We start from the raw sequence: 21827 nt of genomic DNA on the forward strand, positions 1-21827 counted from the left end.
TCTATCAATATTGCACTTATAGCACCTTGGCCTCATTAGCTGTCTTGTGCTCAGCTTAGTAGGGTTAGGAATCCCATGTTAGGTTTGTACAATGGCTCTGTAGATAGATGTCTACGGATCATATTGACACAGTGGATGCAGTTCACTGCACCGCTTGCTGATTCTAGTTGTTCTTTTCTTTCTGTTTGGTTCATTTCTTCTTCTACTTCTTCTTTGAAGCTACCTTCTTTAACCTCTCCCTCACATCCACTGCAGATGCATCTTCTTCTTGTGGCTCAGCAGCCATCTCATCAGGGCTTTGCTCAGTATCTAGACCATTAGGCTGTTCTTGTGGTTCTCTAGTGTCCTCGGAAAATTTCTCTTTCCTTTCTTTTTCTTTAGACTCATCTATGATGGAGAGGAGCAGTCTCCTTCTTCCTGAATGAACATGAATCATTAGTCCAAAAATGTTCGAGACTAGGTTAAATTTTTTTTGCGAGCGATTATTCATAGAATAAAAAATATTTTAGAAAATATTTTTCTCATTAAGCTCTTGTTGAATGACTATAACTTTTGTCATCTCTTCGAGCTTGTGTTCGGAGCATCGAGAACTCGGTGAAACGATCCTGATCGTCTCTGTTCTCTTCGTCACCACCCTATCGAACCATGCATATCTAGTGAGCAACATCCATCATTAATAAATTTCATGCAATGTTTCATGTGTTACATTGCAATTAACTTTGAATTACACACAATCCCAATCAACATTCTAAAAAGAAGAAAAAAAATCACAGTGCCATCCATCCATGATTCTTACCAGGAAGGCTGATTGAGTACTCTTTCTCTTCTCAGCGTCTGGTCATTAGTCTCCGCGAAACCGAGTTGCTATCTTTCCTCCACAACATGCATCCTACGTATGATTACGTGGTTTCTTAGTGGTTAGTATGCGAATGCATGCGCTACCACATACATCGTGGATGGGGTTCGCCAGCTCCAGTGGCGCTCAGACTTCTCGACCATTGCCATCGCTCTCTCTCTCTCTCTCTGCTTTCCGATTACCACACATCCCTGACCATTTTGCCGGCACAGCATCTCCGTGGATCCATCGAAAGAGATGATGCTCTTGGAACCACAAAACGATCTCTCTTTCCCCTACTCAAGTAGTATCTGCTTAAAGACACACAAGCCTCGTCCTTTTGTCTTCATGGATACCTCGGACACTCCACCACAAGTCGCAGAGATGAAAGCTCTTCTTCCTGCAGCTCTAAGAAAAGACCTTTCATTTCTACGGCGCATACGCGTCGTGGCTGAGCTTCCACCGAAGAAAACCCTTAGAAAACCCTCACCCTTCGTTATTGTCGTGAATGAAAAGATTCGAGGCAAAATGGGTGGTGTTATTGTCGTGAAAATAGAACCTCAATGTATCTCCAATCACCAGACTGTATCTTTTTCGTCCTCACTCTACAGCCAAAGTGTACGCAGACACATACACACATACACGAAGAAGAAAGGAAACGAGGCAGAAGAAGCGGCCGGTGAAACCCTACCGAGAGAGACCGAGGGAGGCGCACCGCGGACAGCTGGGAGCCACCCGACGACTCAGCAATCACGTGTGCGGAGGGTGGGCACCCGAAACCTCCCTTCGGCTACAAACGCGGTTTACTTTTTCGAGGCGGTCCCCACCGTAGATCTACCGCGATTGGATCCGCCGATGTGGCCCCTCTCCCCCAATACTAGATCTGTTGACCGCCAAACCTCCCGCCACCTGGACTTTTTTGTCTCGTTTAGGAAGCCCGGAGCGCGGTTCCTCCGCGGGCCCCCACCCCTACGTTGCCCGGGTCCCCCTTTCCCCCGTCTATTTCTCTCCCGTGCGCGACGCAGCGCTTCCCCCGCGCCGTCCTCGCTCCATCTCTCGCCTCGCTGTCATCCCAGGAGAGGGAAGAAACCGAGAAAGAAAGAGGCGAGGAGGACGAGGAGGAGGAGGAGGAGAAGAGGGGATTCCCCCTCCTCGTTGTTCCTTCCTCTCTCTCTCTCTAGCTCTATCTCTCTTTTCGACGCGCTTCCGGAGGCATTGCGTCCTCACGTTCTCCTCGTCCTGCCCAAGAGAGACTGCAACAGGTCGGTGCTCATTCGGTTTCCTCCCTCCCCGATACCGACACTAGTATTGGTTATTTGAGTTATCTTCGGATTCCATGATCTGTCCTCTGCTTTGTTTTCATGGTTTCATGTTCTATATATTCTCTGTCCTCTGAGACATCCTCTGCGGATTCCTTCTTTTAATAAGGCAGCCGTGCCTGCCATTAGGATTGCTTCCGGTGTTTGTCGCGTTGCTGATCTTCTTAGGTGCTCTGTCCAGGAATGGCTCAACTCAAGTCTCCCTTGGGGGGGATCATCAACGATGTCAAAGGAAGAGCCTCATGCTACAAGCAAGACTGGATCTGCGGATGTCACTCGGGCATGAGGTACGATTGCATCTTTCTATCCACCATCTCGATCTCTATTATTCATCGGATTATTTGATCTTCAGCATATTGGCTCCAACAATGTACATCTTCTTTGCCTCCGCACTTCCTGTCATCGCCTTCGGAGAACAACTCAGTAAAGACACCGGTAGGCACGCTTTCCCATTGGATCGATACGACTGCCCCCATCGGTACCTCTAAGCAGTCGACTTAAACCTGTCGCAGATGGAGCTCTGAGCACCGTCGAAACTTTGGCTTCTACCGCCATCTGTGGCGTCATACACTCCGTCATCGGCGGGCAGCCAATGTTGATCGTGGGAGTCGCAGAGCCTACCGTGATAATGTACACGTACCTGTACAGCTTCGCTAAAGGACGTGAAGATCTGGGAGGGCGTCTATACTTGGCCTGGGCAGGATGGTAATGTTTGATTCAGATCATGCTATCTATGTTTCTTGTTGCTTAACTTGGTTTTCTTTGCTGCTTCCAGGGTCTGCGTGTGGACTGCTGTAATGCTATTTCTTCTCTCAATTTTTAATGCTTCTGCTATCATTAGTAGATTCACAAGAATTGCAGATGAACTCTTCGGAATGCTGATCACAGTTCTGTTCTTCCAAGAAGCTATTAAGGTGCGCGCGCGCCCGCGTGTGTTCTCAGATTAGCTTGATATACTGATCCCTCTGTTAAAGGATCATCACTAACACAGGATGTCACAGGGTGTCGTAAGTGAATTCAGAGTACCCAAAGGTGAAGACCGAACTCTACCAATCTTCCAGTTTGAGTGGCTGTACACAAATGGGCTGCTGGGGATCATATTTGCTGCTGGTCTTCTTCTTACCGCAATAAAGAGCAGGAGGGCGAGATCATGGAAGTACGGCACAGGTGTGTCATCGTTTTGATTGCTGCACACACGCGCGCGCACGCACCGAGAGATTCTGAGAAGTCTCTGCTTTTGGATGCAGGGTGGCTCAGAGGTCTTACCGCGGACTATGGTGTGCCTTTGATGGTCTTGTTGTGGACGGCCATGTCATACGCTGTCCCCAGCAAGGTTCCTTCTGGAGTTCCAAGGAGGCTCTTCAGTCCTCTTCCATGGGAAGCCAAATCTTTGTATCATTGGACTGTTGCAAAGGTAACAATGCATCTTCTCATCACAGCTTGCAAGGATCAGAGCAGTAAGCTCTCTAATTTGTTTGCCGGATGATCTGCAGGATATGCTGTCTGTTCCTCCAGTGTACATCTTCGCTGCCATCATACCTGCATTGATGGTCGCAGGACTCTACTTCTTCGACCACAGCGTCGCCTCCCAGATGGCACAGCAGAAGGAGTTCAATCTGAAGAAACCCTCCGCCTACCACTACGACATTTTGGTCCTCGGCTTCATGGCACGTTTACCATCAACTCTGTTCTTCTTCCACCGTCGTAGATGCATCGTACTTCTTTCTTGACGTTCCGTTCCCATCTCAGGTTCTGGTTTGTGGGTTGCTCGGAATCCCCCCTTCCAATGGCGTCCTCCCTCAGTCCCCCATGCACACCAAGAGCCTTGCTGTCCTCAAGAGGCGGGTGGGTGGATCTGCTGTCTCTGTTGCATCCGGAAACAAGCTTCTCTAATGTCTGCTTTGTTCAGATAATCCGCAAGAAGATGGTGGAGACTGCCAAGGAGAGCATAAGGCAGCAAGCGACCAACTCGGAGATGTACGGGAAGATGCAAGAGGTGTTCGTCAAAATGGACGAGGGGTCTACGGTAATACAACAGCTCTTGCAAGATTCGATAGGATTCAGTGCGATTTACCGGAGATTTCGTCCCGTGCAGAGCATCTCGATCGATAAAGAACTGAAGAACTTGAAGGACGCAGTCATGGGCAACGGCGCCGGCGGAGACGATTCCAAGGGAGCGTTCGATCCGGAGAAGCACATCGACGCCCACTTGCCTGTTCGGGTCAACGAGCAAAGAATGACCAACCTCCTGCAGTCCCTGCTCGTGGGTGCTTGCCTCGCAGCCATGCCCGTCATCAAGATGATACCCACATCCGTCCTCTGGGGTTACTTCGCTTACATGGCCATCGACAGTCTGCCCGGAAACCAGTTCTGGGAGCGGACACTGCTTCTGCTCATCACTCCCAGCCGGCGTTACAAGTAAGTCCGCTCCCTATTCTACCAGGCTCTTTTTTCTCTGTCTCTGATCTCATCACCGTGTATGGCTTCCTCGTTAGGGTCTTGGAAGGGATGCATGCTTCGTTCGTGGAATCGGTTCCCTTCAGGCAGATCGCTGCCTTCACGATCTTCCAGTTCCTTTACCTGCTGCTGTGCTTTGGGGTGACATGGATACCCATAGCAGGAATCCTCTTCCCATTGCCATTCTTCGTCCTGCTCAGCATCAGACAGCACGTCCTCCCCAAGTTCTTCCATCCGCACCATCTCTGGGAGCTGGACGCGGCTGAGTACGATGAGATCGCCGGCACCCCTCGCCGCGCTCGCAGCTTTTCGTTTAAGGTACACGGGCTCGACACCCTCGACCTCACTCCACTGCATCACCGTCACGGCCATTCACATCGATGGCTTTGTTTCGGACTCGCAGGAAGGAGAAGCGTCGACGTCGGACAGCGATGACGGCCGTGTGGAAGTGTGCGACGCTGAGATACTGGACGAGCTCACCACCCACAGAGGCGAACTCAAGCATCGAAACAAGAGCTTCAACGATGACAGGTTCCACCAGGTAACGAACGACACTGCATCGATCAAGTTTCATCTTCGTCCGATGCTTCATCTGCAACACTGGTGTTTGTAGGTTCATCCCGATAAGAACACGCAGATCGGATGAAGAAACAGGGCTACAGGGCTGCTGGATTTTTTTGTCGAGAAGATGTGATAGACTCGGAGAGAGAGAGCAACGAACACAACACGCTGATTCATCCGCCATTATAGATCGATCAAAAACAACAAAACACAGCGAAGATTAGTATACTTACTACGTGCAAGTAATTAGCACACCTCTCCTCGTAGCTCCCGTGTCATTCTGCTTCTTGTGAAACGGATGAATTGGCTCTCTCTTTGATATCATATCGGATTATAGTATTGCTTCATGTGTTCGATAGATTGCTTTCTTTCTCTGTCAGTCCATAGAAAGTGACATGAGATCCCAGGCTTATCTGCAACTCTTCTATCCCGATTACGTTGCTTGTAGCAGGAAAACGAAGATAAACGAAGATGATCGCCAACTAAAGCACCGCAGTATTTGTATCAAATAATTCTCGAGATGAGGGATCATAATCCGTCGTTCTAAACTTGTTGATTAACTTGGAACTAATTACATATTATCTCTGTAATTGAACCGGAATCAACGATTCTGATTTCGATTCTAGGTCGTAGGAACTAGAATCGAACGGCTAGAACTCGATTCAGTTCTTGATCTTAGTCGGTTCGGTTCGGTTCTCGACCTTAACCGATTTAATTATGGTTTGGTTTTAGTTTAAACCGAACCGTGGTTGAGACTAACAACCCATGCATGGTTCTCGGACTCGATTGAGCTTAATTACAGCTTGACTCCTTTGCCGTCCGAGTCGCGGAGGCGTTGGCCGTCTCGCTTGCACCGCAACGGCAAGGGATGATGATGACGGGCCAATCACCAAACAGTTGGTGGGCGGTACGATGCTCATCCAGTACTCGGCCAACTCGACAGTGGGCCTTAACGGCACAAACAAGCAAGCGACAAGCCGTGGCCCATCACATTGATGGAACGGCTGCAACAGATAAGAAGGCCCGTCGATGGTGGCCACTTGGTCGGGTTGGGGTTCCGCTCTGTTCTTCGACGGTTGTCCCCGACTCCCTCTTTTCCCACCGTGCCATTCCCCTGCCCGATCCCAAGAACCCTTGCTGCAGCCGGCGAAAGCAAGGAGAAAGCGAGATAGATCTAGGAAAGCAAAAGCAATAATCAAGCATCCTTTGGTAATCTGAGGTTTGATCACGAATCGAAGCCCTGTAGCTCTTTCTGTCTTGAGTACTTTTGGTTATTGTGGAACGTGTTGTTGTCGATGCTCTTTTCTTTTCCCTCTCTATTTTTTGCGACACTACACTTTACTCTTTCCGGTAGCATCGATTCTTGGGAGCAAATCCAAACCAAGGATGTCTCTGCCTCAAGGTTGGAAAGCTCCCTTCCTTTTCCCCCCTTTACCCACTTTTTATCCTCCATTCTGCGAAGTTCTGTTTTGGACCCATACGCGTTTCCCTGGATCAGATCTTAGTGGCTTCTTGTTATTGTGTGTTCCTGAACTCTACATTTGATGTCAAAAAATGGTGCTTCTTTCCGCAGGTAGTGCGAGTTCGTTACGAAGCCATTTCCTGTAGAATCTGGAGGTTGCTAGGGGGGAGAGGGGCTGTTGTTGCTGTTGCTGAGATGAGCTACGGAAGCAGCTCGATTGCTTCAGGTTTGATTACTCTTTCTTCCTCCGTTACCAATCTTCCGGTTCCTTGCTGCTATGGGGGATTGTTTGAATGAATCAATGAATAAATTCAGGTGCTAAGACTGCTGCAAGGGCGTTTGACTTTGGAAGGACCCATGTGGTCAGACCTAAGGGGAGGCACCTGGCCACTGTTGTGTGGCTTCATGGCCTAGGTGATAATGGAGCAAGGTATTGGTAGCTCCCCTCTTTGCATTTTTGTGTGTGATTGATAAACCTGCAACATTCACTATTGACCATCAGTTTGTCAGTGAAGTTGGTTCTGACCCCAGAAAAATTTTCTGCATAAGTTTAATCTAGTAGGCGGTAGAATATAAAGTGATTGAGAGACCATATTAAACCACTGCTTGTACATGATATCTTATGTCACATGAAGTTGGACCATGTGCAGCATCAGTCTATTCTGGATATTATTTGAAGGATGTTGGGCAATCTTTATTAAGTTACTGTCTATGTTGGATATCAACTCAAGGCTGCTTGGCATCTTTGTTAAGTCGCATCTATTGTTTTCCTCAACAAGTTTTACATCATGTTGCTTCTCCAAAAAATAGTCATTTTATTTTCTCTAAAGTACTGTAAAATCCAGATTATTCTTTTATGGTTGCTTAACGAGGGAATTCTTCTCCACATTTTAATGCTGTAACAGAAGTTGTGACTTTATAATATAAAAACTGATTCTGGTTATTTTACGTAATTAAATCATATTTTAATTAGTGCTATAAGAAGACCATCACATTATAAAATCAGTAAGAAATAGAAAAGTACCATCCAGTTGGAATTTCTCTGTTCTTTGCTTACTAGAACTTGATTAGGACCTTGCCCACTTACAAAAAAGAAAAAAAAAGAGAAAAAAACAAGATCGAAGTCTTGATGGTGTGACCATCAGTTTACTAGCTTTCCTTCAACTCTCCTCCTGGCTGTTCAGTATAGAGAATCAGGCATCAGTTTAGCAGCTATGACTATGAGTTTTATGAAAGATCTCTTTGGTTGCACTTTGAGAAAAACTAAAAATTGCAAAAACTGATAGTCCAATACAAGAGAGAAAGATACTCCATATCAAATTTCTGTTGTCTGCTTTAGCTGCTACCTTAAAAATGTTTTATGTGCTATAGTTATCCTTGTTCTATGTTAATGGCATCTTAGCATTTTTATGAGAAGCCTGGTCCAATGCTCGGTGTAGTTGGCTGTCTTCTGTTCATTGTTTCTTTCTGAAGACTTAATTTTTATATGAAAGTTTACAGTGCACCATCTGTTGTAGTGGCATGGGAATTCATGTTTCTGATAGCTGATCTATAATTAGTTGAAACTGCTACCCTTTTAGGGAAAAGTTGTGCTAAGAATTCTGATAGTTCCATTCCTTATCTGCTTATTTCTTGCTTATGCTGCAGCTGGTCCCAACTCCTGGAAACCCTCCCTCTTCCAAATGTAAGAACAAAATTGCTAATCATTTTTTATACCATGATAAATATGAAAATAACATTTTCTATTACCCTTAACTTAACTAGTATGATCTTGGGTAGTTCATCATTTGCTGGTCTTCTATTAAAATCTTTATGAACTCAATTTGACCTATGCAGATTAAGTGGATATGCCCAACTGCCCCTACCAGGCCTGTAGCAGTTTTTGGTGGATTTCCTTCAACTGCTTGTAAGTTAATTAGATTGACTGTAATATCTGTTATAAGTTTACTTTCTTGTGAGTGAATGCATATGTAAAATTGTTGAGTTCCAAACTGGTTGGAGTAACATATCAATGCAATATTTGTATCTGTGGGATAAGTGCATGGGAGTCAAAATTATAATATATGTGATATTGGCATGGTACCTAAGAAGTTTTCTGTTTTATAGGGTTTGACGTTGGGGATCTGTCAGAGGATGGCCCTGATGATGTTGAAGGAATGGATGCATCAGCTGCACATGTTGCAAATTTATTGTCGACAGAGCCTGCTGATAGTATGTTCTCTCAAACAAACCTATTTTGATGTGCCTGTTCACCATATGGTAGCTGTTAATCCATGAACAAGAAGTTTGCAAAGAATTTATGCCATCCTTCGTATATAGTCTAGCTTTTCAACTTATTTTGATGTGCCTGTTCACCATATGGTAGCTGTTAATCCATGAACATGACGTTTGTGAAGAATATATGCCATCCTTCGTATATAGTCTAGCTTTTCAACTCGCCATTAGTTGCTCGAAATGGACCAAGTTGTATATCAGAACCTTGGATTTGTCTACTTGATGCAATCAGTAGAAGCTAAGACGATAAAAGCAAAAACAGCCAACTTCATGCAACAGATTAATTTAGAAGACCATCTTCTTTATTTCTTATGGCACATTAAACCTGTGATCATGTGCGGCATTAAGCTTTGTATGTTTTGCATAAGCCACCTATGTCATGCATGTTGCATGTAATTTGATCAATTGGGATCTGTAATGCGCTATACTTTTTGACTGTCTATCACAGTCAAACTTGGCGTTGGTGGCTTTAGTATGGGTGCTGCCACTGCCCTGTACTCTGCAACTTGCTGTGCTCATGGAAAATATGGAAATGGCAAGCCCTACCCTGTCAATCTAAGTGTTGTTGTTGGTCTAAGTGGCTGGCTTCCATGCGCGAGGTATATTGTACTGTCATAAAGAGCTTCCATGTCTCTGCGACACTTCTACTTTGACATTTAAATCTAGAGTGATCTCATTTGCAAAGCCATTTTATTTTTTTAGGAGTCTGAAGAGAAAGTTGGAAGGTTCCCAAGATGCTGCAAGACGAGCTTCATCCTTGCCTATTTTACTTTGCCATGGAAATGGTATGCGTCCGTACATCATCATAAATATATCATGCTGTGGTTCCTCATTATATCCTCTAGATGTGCACTTGAGTTGCACATTTAGCTGCTGGCTTTAGGTTAAGTTACATACAAACAGATCTATCTATGATATTCATGAATTTACCAGGTGATGCCAACCTGATGTATCATTGATCTCATGTTTTAGCTGACTATAATAGTTATGCAATATGCAAGAGATCAGCTCATGCACCTTTTATCCAAAATGTAGCACATGAAACACTTAAGTCAGTTAACGATACATTTCACTTCTCATGGAAATGCAAGTGGAAGATGGCAGTCTTGTAATACCTTCATCTAGTATTCTTCTAATCATCAAAATGATGAATTTAATGATCAAAATCATTATAAGATGAATTATTGATGATGTAGATTATACACCATTTCATCTCTTGAGGTCTGAACATATTTCAAGTCATTTATCAGCATCTGATTCTCATGATTCAACACAAATCTGCAATGTGACATTCTTCTTTTCTCTAAATGTTTTATCCCAATTACTAAATGTTGGAAGTTGCATTACTTTGGAGCAGTATTACATTCTGCAATGGTAACTTGTTCAGTTATGCTAAAGTTGAATTCTTACAGGAGATGAAGTGGTGTTATATAAACATGGTGAGAAATCTGCTCAGGTTTTAAAATCAAGTGGATTTGAAAATGTTGCACTCAAAACATACAATGGGTATGCAATCTTTTTTTACATGACCATTTTTATTCGGTCAGCCAAATTGCATCCTCTATGGAACTAACCGATGAAATTGTGTAGGCTTGGCCACTATACTGTCCCTGGAGAGATGGATGATGTCTGCAAATTTCTTACCACGGTGCTGGGACTTGACAGATCTCATTCTTAATTAAAGATCCATCATGAATAAGTGTGCTAGAGTTAGATAATCACATTGTTAATTCATAATTTTGGTTTGGGCTTTATGGTAAAATTTGTGTGCCATCACTCTTTTATCAACTTGATAGAATCCAAATGATCTCTACACACTCATAGCTCTCTTTTTTAATTACCATATTAGTTTATTTACCTTTGTAGGTTTAAGCTCACTACGTGTTTTGCTTGGAGAATTTAGTGGCCATGCCTTTGTTTTAATGTAATTTGTTCACATTATAGTCTCCTTTACAGTCGTGTTATGATTAAGGTTTTACTTTTAAATGTTTGATTCAACCTGAATTGTCAAATGGGAATCGGTGATGATAAGATTTGATCTTTAAACCTTGCTATAGAGTATATGGAAGTTTGTTATCTGACATCCTCAATCTTTGATAAGTAGATCTGATCTGATATATATCGTTCGGATGAGATTTCAAATCTTCAATATTTGATAAGCGAGATTGATATATTATCATTAGATTAATATTTTAGATGTAAAATAATATATCTGATGAGATTTGTGACACGAATTATCATAGTGCATGCTGAGTCGGATAGGCCTATCTATTGATACAACTGAGTTGGGTAGTAGGACTATTCCAACCGCCTCTGGTGTTCCAGTTGGGTTCGGTATCGGGCGTTTTCCAAGTTGGAGTGAGTAGGATTAAGATTTGTCGTTGATTTGAGCCTTCTTCCCTCTTTTATCTTGGCCCGAAGCCTGTCTTCCTATCAACCCTCCTCCGTCCGCCGCCGCAGCAGCACCAAGGATTCATGGAGCCTCCCCCGCCAAAGAAACCTCGGTTCGTCTTACACCCACCACCACAACAATCCCCTACCATGATTCCTCCCGTTCCAAACATGCCTTCATCGATCTCTACGATGCTCCCTCCCCTTCCTCCTCCCGCCATTGACCCAAACCTCGTGTTCTACAAGACCCGACTGTGCCAGAATTTTAGCACCAGGGGCGTCTGCCCCTACGGCCACCTCTGCAGGTTCGCCCACGGACCCGCCGACCTCCGCGAGCCGGTGCCCAACTGGCAGGATATCGCCGGGACGCACAAGACCAAATTGTGCCGGAGCTTTGCCGCCGGTGCCTGCCCTTACGGCGACAGATGCTTGTACTCGCACTCGCATGCACGAGGGAGTGCCTCGGCCGTGAGACCGACGCTGCCTGCAGCGCCTGTAGCCAACGCCAGCCGATCCAACGAGAGATGCGTCTCCGCGCATGGTTCTGCAGGTACACTCGAAGCCAGGCTTTGCTTGCTTTCATGGCTTATTTAGAGTCTGCTTTGTGTTTGATCAGCTGTTGTGTTCTTGTTGGTACAGTGTTGAAGAAGACTCCGATGAGCGTTGCGGAGGCAGCGAAGGATTATTCGGAAGAGGCTACGAGAAGCAGAACTCTTCCCAGATCTGCAAACTCTCCGACCCACGTTGGGACAGGAACACCACCACCACCCAGCTCAGAACCAACATTGAAGTGTTTCCCAAGGTTGCGGAGGATAAAGAAGCTGAACCATATTTACGCAGACTGGATCGATTGATATCTCTCCCCACTTCGAATGGGGACGTACAGTTGACGACGGAAAAAATTTAGATATATTTTTCTTTCTTTTTTATGCAATATAGTTAGTTATCTTAGGATAATTAATTCATAGTGAATCGGATACGTTCTTTCAGTTGACCGATTCTGTAGATAACGAGCCGTTACAAACAAACGACAACAACAACGTCACGTTTCGCCGACACCGACACTTTCTCCAACTCACGCCACCGACGCATCCAGTCACCACTGTTGCTGTAAGAGACACCAAACTTTGCCCGAGGAAGCCGACACTGGCTTAGCTGCACCAGTTCACCGACACTTGGCGGTGTCGTGCCCGGTGATCGGACGCTTAAGAATCCATCAATCCCTTCCATCCGACGGATGCGATTAAACGTATATTAGTTTATATTTAATTTATTAGTAATATGAGATGAAGGAAGAAAGGACGGCTGAGGAGGATAGGAATCAGCGGATGGGGGATTGCGGCAGCGAGTGAGAGACCACTGGTGCGCTTCTTCGGCTCCCATCGGAAGAGATCCCGATCGATTGTTCTCTTCCTCCGCCTCGGTGTAAGGTGATTCTTCTCCGGAGATTTTGGTGGGCAGCTCGGAGAAAGATCGGATCTGGGTAGGGTGTCGGGAGCGTCATGGAAGCCAATGCGGGAATGGTGGCGGGGTCACACAAGCGGAACGAGTTCGTGATGATTCGGCAGGGAGGAGAAGCCGGGGTGGGTGTTTGCCGTTTTTCGCCTCTTCATCCTGTTACGGATGGCCAAGATCCGACCATTTTTCCTTCTTCTCGATTCTTTTGAAAGAACTGGCATTTTGGTCGGCCTGTTGCTTGGATCGAGTGGTGCACTTTGCGGTTTCTGTGGTTTGACTTCGGGTTCATAATCGTCTTATGCAATTTGTGATGGGTTTTGTTCGGATTGACTGGATTGGAAGGCATATGGTGCCGGTCAATTTGAAGATGTTGCATACCTTTTGGTTACTGTTAGGAAAGACCATAATTTTGCCTTTGTTCTGCATTCAAATATCCATTTTGGAATTTCTTCTCTAGTCAGTTTTAGTATGATTTTGAACTGATGTCGACAACCCTATGCGATTCACTTTCTTGCAGGAAGTATTAGTTAAAAGATTGCTTCGGCATTAAACTTCACCTGATTTAGGGGTGAATCAATCGCTTAATTTTGTTTTGAGTTAGCTGTAACTCTAGTTGCTTGTTGTGGACTCTTGTTAAATTTGCGACTTTGATGCGCTCGACTAGCTTCTTCCACTTTAAATTGGGATCCTCTTAAATTTGCGACTTTGATGCGCTCGACTTTGTTGTCTTCCTTATGTGTTGTTAGATAGATATCAGAGTCTTCTTTCCTAATTGCGCTTGAAATCCCTGTATTTTGAAAAATGCATAAAGATCCTTTGCTGCCCTTTCTCGCCGGCATAGATCTGCATGCCACTTTGTGCTTTATGGACTTGGACTTGATATAGTATCCACTGGTATTTTCATGGTTTGCATGAGACTTCTCTAAAGAAATTGAAATTTGCAGGATCATTTAACTGAAATTATTAATTTGGCAGTTTGGACCAAATTTTGGTCTTGGCTGTCACCAAAATTTTGGTTTCTTGGTTTTTCGTGTTTTATTTAACTGTTTAAATATATTTTGATGAAGTTGTTAGCTTTGCTTATCTCATACACCTGACTTATGTTTACATCATTGGAACATGGACATCTTTTACAAGTTTTCTGATTCCTTTCTCTCCTGATCCTCAATTACTTGTTTCATAATGCAGCCCAAGCTGCTGAAAAAATTCGATGGCCAAGAGTGTCAAATCTGTGGTGATACAGTAGGACTTTCAGACACGGGGGACCTTTTTGTTGCTTGTAATGAGTGTGCCTTCCCAGTCTGCCGAGCTTGTTATGAATATGAGAGGAAGGAAGGGAATAAGTCTTGCCCTCAATGCAAGACTCGGTACAAGAGACACAAAGGTAAGGTCATGGTTTTAATCATTCCACTCCTGAGATTTTAGTTGCATATGAATGTGTAAGCATAAAATGAATCTCTTATGATGCTTCTTTTGATGAAATTCCCATCCGATTATATAATCACAAACCTAGACCTACTTCAGTATTTCTGACTTGTGGATTTCAGGTAGTCCTCGAGTTGATGGAGATGATGAGGAAGAAGATGTTGATGATCTAGACAATGAGTTCAATTGCAGGCAAGGCAATGTTGAAGCTGGACATACATGGCAACTTCAAGGACAGGCAGAAGATGTTGATTTATCTTCTTCTTTTAGACATGAACCTCAACACCGTATTCCATATTTGACCAGTGGGCAACAGGTAGATTAAAAAGAAATTTACTTCTTCTAGGAAACAATATATTTGGCATTTGTTCATTGTCTTAAACATTGGCTTCATGGGCAAAATAGGGATTGCAATGTTAAAACAGCAAATTTTTGCTTCTGCTAAAATATAGTGATAGACATGGAGCTGCTTTTATGCTAGAAAAAATTCTATGTGGGGGAGTAAACAAAGATCATACTAAAATTTGACTATCTAGTTTAACTTTTATTTTATATGCTATGAAGAATGCTGTGACAGTATAAACTAGAAAAGCTAAGATTATATAGATGAATGAGTAGAAAATTAATCAAAGATAACATGTCAATTGATTAAGAAAACCAACTTCATTGGTGAATATTAATGTTGGTTTTTCTCACTCTGGGCATATTAACCTGTATTTACTAATTATGAAAACATCTAATAAACATTCCTAGTCTTTTTAGTTCTCAAATGATGAAGAAGTGCTGAGCCACAAAGAATTTTCTAATTAAGAATGTTTTTGTCTTTATTGTTTCTAAAGATAACTTCTGTGAAAGAGAATGATCTAAGTTTCTTTTCGGCTTAAGCTCTCATTAAATTTGATTCCCTTTAGGACACGTAGAATAGCAAAAATGATGATAAGATCTCTCAAAGATCTCCAGAACTCAAGAAACACAGCTCAAACTGAAGGAAATTTTGACCCATACCCATTGCATTCTTCCCCAACCTGAACCTCAAATTTTGTCAATTACTGAATCATCTATAATTTCATTGTTTAAGAGCCTTCATCAAATCTATAGCTAAGTCACTGTCCAAAGCTATAATAGTAAATATGATGTCCATTGTTGGTCAACCTTTTGCTTGGTCTTACCATTAAATCAATATGTTTAGGTTTCTGGGGAGGTCCCTGATGCAACACCTGATCGCCATTCTATTCGAAGTCCATCATCAGGTTATGTAGATCCTAGCTTGCCAGGTAACATTAAATCCTCTTTCCATCTGCAAAATAAAACTTATTAATACATGGCATTTAGCTTTCAGTAATTGTTTTCTGGTGAACTATATGGCAGTTCCAGTAAGAATTGTGGACCCTTCCAAAGACTTGAACTCATACGGGCTTGGTAGTGTTGACTGGAAAGAAAGAGTTGAAGGTTGGAAGCTCAAACAGGACAAAACCATAATGCACGTGACCAACAAATACAATGATGGCAAAGGAGATATGGAAGGAACTGGTTCAAATGGCGAAGATCTGCAAATGTATGGACCTTGCATTTTTCCTGATATGGCCTTTTTGAATTGCTTTCTTGATTTTTTTCCCTTCTGGCTGGTAATCTCTAGTCGTTTCATGTTCCTTTCATTTACATCAGTCCCAGAGCTAGATTTAGATAGTTTCAGTGGTGTGTATTACAAGCAATAAAATTATTCATACAATAAATGCTTATTTTGCAATAAGGTACAAGTATAGGGACAAGCTTTATCATTCAGAAATGCTTGTCATTTTATATTTCTATTTATCAAATGATGCAATATGTAGATCTCTGTCCACAGTTTGACCAAGTCCATTGTAAGTATAACTTGTCTTTGAACTGTGCATCTCAGCCCACCTCTAATTTTCAGCCATAGGTAATTTCTGGTATGTGCTAAGAATTGCTGCCTTATTCATGATGCTTCAACATATAATCATACATCTGATATTTGAATTCCCTTTGTAGGGTCGATGATGCTCGGCAACCTTTAAGCCGTATAGTACCAATTCCTTCTAGCCAACTTAACCTCTACCGTGTGGTCATCATACTTCGGCTCATCATTTTATGTTTCTTCTTCCAATATCGTGTAACTCATCCGGTACATGATGCTTATCCTTTGTGGCTAACATCGGTCATTTGTGAGATATGGTTTGCTTTGTCATGGCTTCTTGATCAGTTTCCAAAATGGTATCCAATCAACCGTGAGACATACCTTGATAGGCTTGCCTTGAGGTCAGTGATCATGTCTTGTTCTTTTTCTCTATTGAACATAATATTCTTCATGTTTTTTCTATAATGATTCTTCACAATACACATTTGCAGATATGATAGGGAAGGGGAACCATCACAATTAGCTCCTGTTGATGTTTTTGTCAGTACAGTGGATCCTTTGAAGGAACCTCCTCTTATAACAGCCAACACAGTGTTGTCTATTCTTGCTGTGGATTACCCTGTTGACAAAGTCTCATGTTATGTTTCTGATGATGGTTCAGCAATGCTTACTTTTGAAGCACTGTCAGAGACTGCTGAATTTGCAAGAAAGTGGGTACCTTTTTGCAAGAAGCATAATATTGAACCCAGGGCCCCTGAGTTTTATTTTGCTCAGAAGATAGATTACCTTAAAGACAAGATTCAACCTTCTTTTGTCAAAGAACGACGTGCAATGAAGGCAAGGATGGAAACTAGATGCACTTATATCCTCTAAGATTTTGACTACTAGATTATATTGACCCATGGATCATTCCATTTTCAGAGAGAATATGAGGAATTCAAGGTACGGATAAATGCTCTTGTTGCCAAAGCACAAAAAACTCCAGAAGAAGGTTGGACAATGCAGGATGGAACTCCCTGGCCTGGAAATAACCCAAGAGATCATCCGGGCATGATACAGGTTCCATATACTTTTTTCGCAACTTCATTCCACTGTTTTACCTCTTTTTCTTTATATTATCTTTTTGTCGGTTGAATGTAGGTCTTTTTAGGGCACAGCGGAGGTCTTGATACAGATGGCAATGAGCTACCTCGCCTAGTATATGTTTCCCGTGAGAAGAGACCGGGCTTCCAACATCACAAAAAGGCTGGTGCAATGAATGCCTTGGTTTGTGTCCTTCACTCGATACTTGCACTCTCAGTGTGATTTAATGTTGCTTTCTTGCTTGGTGTTTCTAACATATCTAAGCATGCTGATGGATGTTTTAACCTGTAATTTCTGTCATGCTGGTCAGATTCGAGTATCTGCTGTCTTGACCAATGGCGCCTATCTTCTCAATGTGGATTGTGATCATTACTTCAACAACAGCAAAGCTCTCCGGGAAGCAATGTGTTTTATGATGGATCCTGCACTAGGAAAGAAGACATGCTATGTTCAGTTTCCTCAACGATTTGATGGCATTGATTTGCATGATCGATATGCCAATCGGAACATTGTGTTTTTTGATGTAAGAAATATACCAATGGTTCAGTGCACTAGTCATAGTGGAAAGAATCTTTTTCTTACTAGTATCATGTTTTGCAGATCAACTTGAAAGGTTTGGATGGCATCCAGGGACCTGTCTATGTGGGGACAGGATGCTGTTTTAACAGGCAGGCCTTGTATGGTTATGATCCTGTATTAACCGAGGCTGATTTGGAACCAAACATTGTGTTCAAGAGCTGTTGTGGTTCAAGGAAAAAACGAAAGGGAGGAAATAAGAGCTACATTGATAATAAAAAAAGGGCTATGATGAGATCTGAATCTTCAGTTCCCATCTTCAATATGGAAGACATGGAGGAGGGAATAGAAGGTAGTAATTTTTTCTTCTGTTGTATCTAAATTGTTGGTTAGCAAGACCTGAACTAACTAGTATAACTCGCATAATTTACTGTTGATTACTTTCCTGTGCTGGTAATAACTTCACAAGATATTGGATGCTTTTCAATCTATCGATATTGATGAAGATTTATATAAAGCATGGATATGGACATTAGATACCAATACGATAGTAACATGGTATATCAAATATATAGAGAAGAAGACAGCAAGAACTTATGATAACTGTGGCAAGATCATTTCATAAATCTCATTAATCATTGTTGTTCAATATGGATAACATGTGGACAATCTATCTAATGATTTGTTTAGATCTAGGAGAAAGTAATTGATTAGTATGATATGATAACCTCTTTGGAGCACTAATGCTTCATAATTTGCAATATTGTGTTTATTGGTGACATAGAGGAACTTCACAAGTGTAAATGTTTTTTCTATCTAACAGTATAACTGGAACTTTGCCAGTAGTGTCAGTTGGTGGTGAAGAAACTAAAACTCTTAATACTCTTGATATGTTGGTTTTCCGCATATGTTTGATACCTCTGTCCAATTTTTAAATGATCTACTCGTCCGCCTAATTTATTTCTTGGAGTTTGACTCATATTGTTGATCTTTGAACATGACAATGATTCTTTAGCAATGTGTTTCTTCTTTTTTAAGGTCAATCTCTAGCATTGTGAACATTTTGCACTTCACCACAACCACATCCATGCATATTTTCTGTGTGCACTATTCCTTCTTTATGAGGCATCATGCAAACTTTCAATGAAACCCAAATGTCACTTGTATTTTTAAGCCAGATATGGATTTATATTTGATCTCATGATCTAGGAAGTGAAACAATCAAATTACCTTTGATTTGAATTGGATATGTTGATCACTAGTATGTTTTGTGTACCTAAGTGAATGCATAATCACTGGAAATCACATATTATCTTTTAGTTTCTCATTATTGTTGATATGATTATGAACAAGACAGCCTTTTAGAGCATGCTGTTTGTTAGCCACAACCATGATCTTTTGTTCCTGAGAAACTTACAGAGTATCTACTTTAATTTACAAAAGATTCTTCGCATTGAAAAACCATCCTTTTTCTGCTGAATAAATTCCTCCTCTACATGTAAGAACACTTTTGTTATGTTCTTTTCTCTTTTTTTCCTGCATCTTGACAATATATTGACAAGTTTGAATTATGTCTATTTATTTGGCTCTCAAGGTTATGAGGATGAGAGATCACTGCTCATGTCTCAGAGGAGCTTGGAAAAGCAATTTGGTCAGTCACCAATTTTCATTGCATCTACCTTCATGGAGCAGGGAGGCATACCACCATCCACGGATCCAGCATCTCTTCTGAAAGAAGCCATACATGTTATTAGCTGTGGGTATGAAGACAAAACTGAATGGGGAAAAGAGGTTAATCTAAGATACACTCTGTTACCTTCTAGTATGTTTTAGCTCTCTATTAAATAAGTTGATGATTTTTGTTTGTTCACCTACTTTCAGATTGGCTGGATATATGGATCTGTTACTGAGGATATTCTTACTGGTTTTAAGATGCATGCTCGTGGATGGATTTCAATTTATTGCATGCCTCCCCGCCCTGCATTCAAGGGTTCTGCCCCAATCAATCTTTCTGATCGTCTCAACCAAGTGTTGCGGTGGGCCTTGGGATCAATTGAAATCCTGCTCAGTAGACATTGCCCTATATGGTATGGTTACAATGGAAGATTGAAGCTTTTGGAGAGGGTGGCATACATTAATACCATAGTTTATCCAATCACGTCCATCCCACTGATTGCCTATTGTGTTCTTCCTGCTATTTGCCTTCTCACAGGAAAATTTATTATTCCAGAGGTTAGCTTCTTTTATTACAGCTATCATTAGACTCTCATTTGATTTCTTGTGCATGCAATTTTGGTTTAGTTTCTTTGACCATTTGCATGACTAATAATGAGTAACCGATCCAGATGTCACCTTTGTTAGTGTGAATTCTGGGAGGCTATATACGGAATTACAGTATTATTGAGAACCAGCTTATATTGACCAGTTTGACATTTTATAGTTCTCACATTCTGTTGGATATTAGCACCTATTATTCCTTCGTCAATAGACCCTGGTGCAAAGTGGATGAGCTTATGCAGTATCATGATCTGGCTCGATGGAGTAACTAATCAATTAAATTGATGAGTCTCAGACACTTGCTCAACATGCTTGAGTCCAATTTGTCAATGATAGACCCGTCTAGCCTTATAAGCCTATCTAAACCTCGATACGACTAAACTGGGTTATTCCACAATCCATTATTTCCTCAAGGCAAAAGCGTAAATAAGCATGTTATAGTAATGCACCTGAAAAAAAATTCCATGTTGTGCCGCACATCATGCTTCAGGAAATTGAACAGCAGAAGCACTTATAAAAACTTAAGTAAGAACTTAACTTAATTTACTCTCTCGAAATCCACCCAAATTCACTTTATGGTTTGCAGTAAAAAACAGATTACTGATCTAGACCTAATATGTTTGGTGTTTTGGTGCAAGCTTACGGTTGTTGATATCTTGCTTGTAGAGGAGACATTCTTTTTCACATACATATGCAATAGTTGTTCGATCCTTCATGCCAAAATGTGTGAAGTCAGGATTTGATCTGCAATCACCATCACACAAATGGCTTCATGTTCATTTCTTTCTGGGTGATTTCAAATGTGGTCCCTTTTTTTTTTTACATTTTGACTTTAGCAGTTGCAATCATTGCAATTTCATTCTTTATTTCAACTGGCACCTTTTACATTGCCTAGGTTGCTTCTGATCCTACTATCCATCCATTGTGCAGATAAGCAATTATGCAGGAATGTGGTTCATTCTGCTCTTCATCTCAATCTTCGCTACTGGAATTCTTGAACTCAGGTGGAGCGGGGTCGGGATTGAGGACTGGTGGAGGAATGAGCAGTTTTGGGTGATTGGAGGAACATCAGCCCACCTGTTTGCCGTGTTCCAGGGTCTGCTTAAGGTGTTAGCAGGGATAGACACCAGCTTCACGGTCACATCCAAGTCTTCAGATGACGACGGAGACTTTGCTGAGTTGTATGTGTTCAAATGGACGAGTCTCCTCGTTCCCCCAACTACTGTCTTGGTCATCAACATGGTAGGAATCGTGGCAGGCGTCTCTTATGCCATCAACAGCGGCTACCAGTCATGGGGTCCTCTGTTCGGAAGGCTGTTCTTCGCATTTTGGGTGATTGCACATCTATATCCCTTCCTCAAGGGGCTTATGGGCCGGCAAAACCGAACACCTACAATTGTCATTGTGTGGTCCATTCTCCTTGCCTCAATCTTCTCATTGCTCTGGGTACACATTGATCCATTTACTTCTTCCACACAAAAGGCCGCCGTCATGGGACAGTGTGGTGTCAATTGCTGATCCTTCCATGTCAAGTTGGTTTCTCTGGGTGCTGCTGCTCACATGAAGAGGCAAAGCTTGTGTGGTATAGATGTTTAAGTTATGTATGTTTTTTTGTTCTCATAAAATGATTACTTGGTTTCTGTAATATTCAAGCCGCTGTAGTTGTCATTGTTAAATTCCACCCTTTTTTTTCTTTTTGTGTATGATATGAATAGATCTGATGAGGACTTTGTTAGTGTACCACTGTGTGTTAAAACAGAGAGTTTGTTAGTGTTTCTCAATGATATCATGAACAATATTCATATGAAAGAAGGACAAGAAGGTGAACTAATTATATTAACAATTATTTCTCTTTCATGCAATAGTTATTGGAGAACTAATGTGATCTTTCTA

At 42.1% G+C, this 21827-nt stretch overlaps 4 protein-coding genes across 5 annotated transcripts; all 4 read left to right on the forward strand.

The window, feature by feature from the left end:
* The first annotated feature begins 1855 nt into the window (after positions 1–1855).
* Positions 1856–5519, forward strand: LOC135631896 (boron transporter 4-like). The gene is made up of 14 exons (XM_065139983.1): positions 1856–2097; positions 2336–2441; positions 2507–2589; positions 2667–2859; positions 2930–3068; positions 3156–3321; positions 3402–3568; positions 3648–3821; positions 3904–3999; positions 4064–4180; positions 4250–4572; positions 4650–4929; positions 5015–5152; positions 5225–5519. Exons 2-14 carry the CDS (start codon positions 2338–2340, stop codon positions 5255–5257), a joined length of 2013 nt encoding a protein of 670 aa, XP_064996055.1. The 5' UTR covers positions 1856–2097; positions 2336–2337; the 3' UTR covers positions 5258–5519.
* Positions 5520–6098: 579 nt separating this feature from the next.
* On the forward strand, positions 6099–10765 carry LOC103976458 (uncharacterized). 2 transcript variants are annotated; one of them, XM_009391662.3, is made up of 10 exons: positions 6099–6391; positions 6746–6860; positions 6950–7064; positions 8282–8318; positions 8471–8540; positions 8741–8845; positions 9357–9507; positions 9611–9693; positions 10321–10414; positions 10499–10765. In XM_009391662.3, the coding sequence occupies exons 2-10, from the start codon at positions 6830–6832 to the stop codon at positions 10584–10586; spliced, it is 774 nt and encodes a 257-aa protein (XP_009389937.2). In that variant the 5' UTR covers positions 6099–6391; positions 6746–6829; the 3' UTR covers positions 10587–10765. The 2 variants fall into 2 exon arrangements, with proteins under 2 accessions (XP_009389937.2, XP_064996056.1); XM_065139984.1 differs by lacking the exon at positions 6099–6391 and adding an exon at positions 6532–6574.
* Positions 10766–11250: 485 nt separating this feature from the next.
* On the forward strand, positions 11251–12273 carry LOC135631897 (zinc finger CCCH domain-containing protein 39-like). The gene is made up of 2 exons (XM_065139985.1): positions 11251–11849; positions 11939–12273. The coding sequence occupies exons 1-2, from the start codon at positions 11384–11386 to the stop codon at positions 12151–12153; spliced, it is 681 nt and encodes a 226-aa protein (XP_064996057.1). The 5' UTR covers positions 11251–11383; the 3' UTR covers positions 12154–12273.
* Positions 12274–12605: 332 nt separating this feature from the next.
* LOC103976459 (probable cellulose synthase A catalytic subunit 1 [UDP-forming]) lies at positions 12606–21674 on the forward strand. Its single transcript, XM_009391664.3, has 14 exons — positions 12606–12882; positions 13946–14141; positions 14305–14498; positions 15372–15456; positions 15551–15737; positions 16193–16459; positions 16550–16895; positions 16980–17117; positions 17199–17324; positions 17452–17664; positions 17742–18009; positions 19252–19448; positions 19539–19889; positions 20865–21674. The coding sequence occupies exons 1-14, from the start codon at positions 12802–12804 to the stop codon at positions 21450–21452; spliced, it is 3237 nt and encodes a 1078-aa protein (XP_009389939.2). The 5' UTR covers positions 12606–12801; the 3' UTR covers positions 21453–21674.
* Positions 21675–21827: the final 153 nt, after the last annotated feature.

The sequence above is a fragment of the Musa acuminata genome, chromosome BXJ3-2 (assembly GCF_036884655.1).
Source record: "Musa acuminata AAA Group cultivar baxijiao chromosome BXJ3-2, Cavendish_Baxijiao_AAA, whole genome shotgun sequence".
NCBI lineage: Eukaryota > Viridiplantae > Streptophyta > Magnoliopsida > Zingiberales > Musaceae > Musa > Musa acuminata.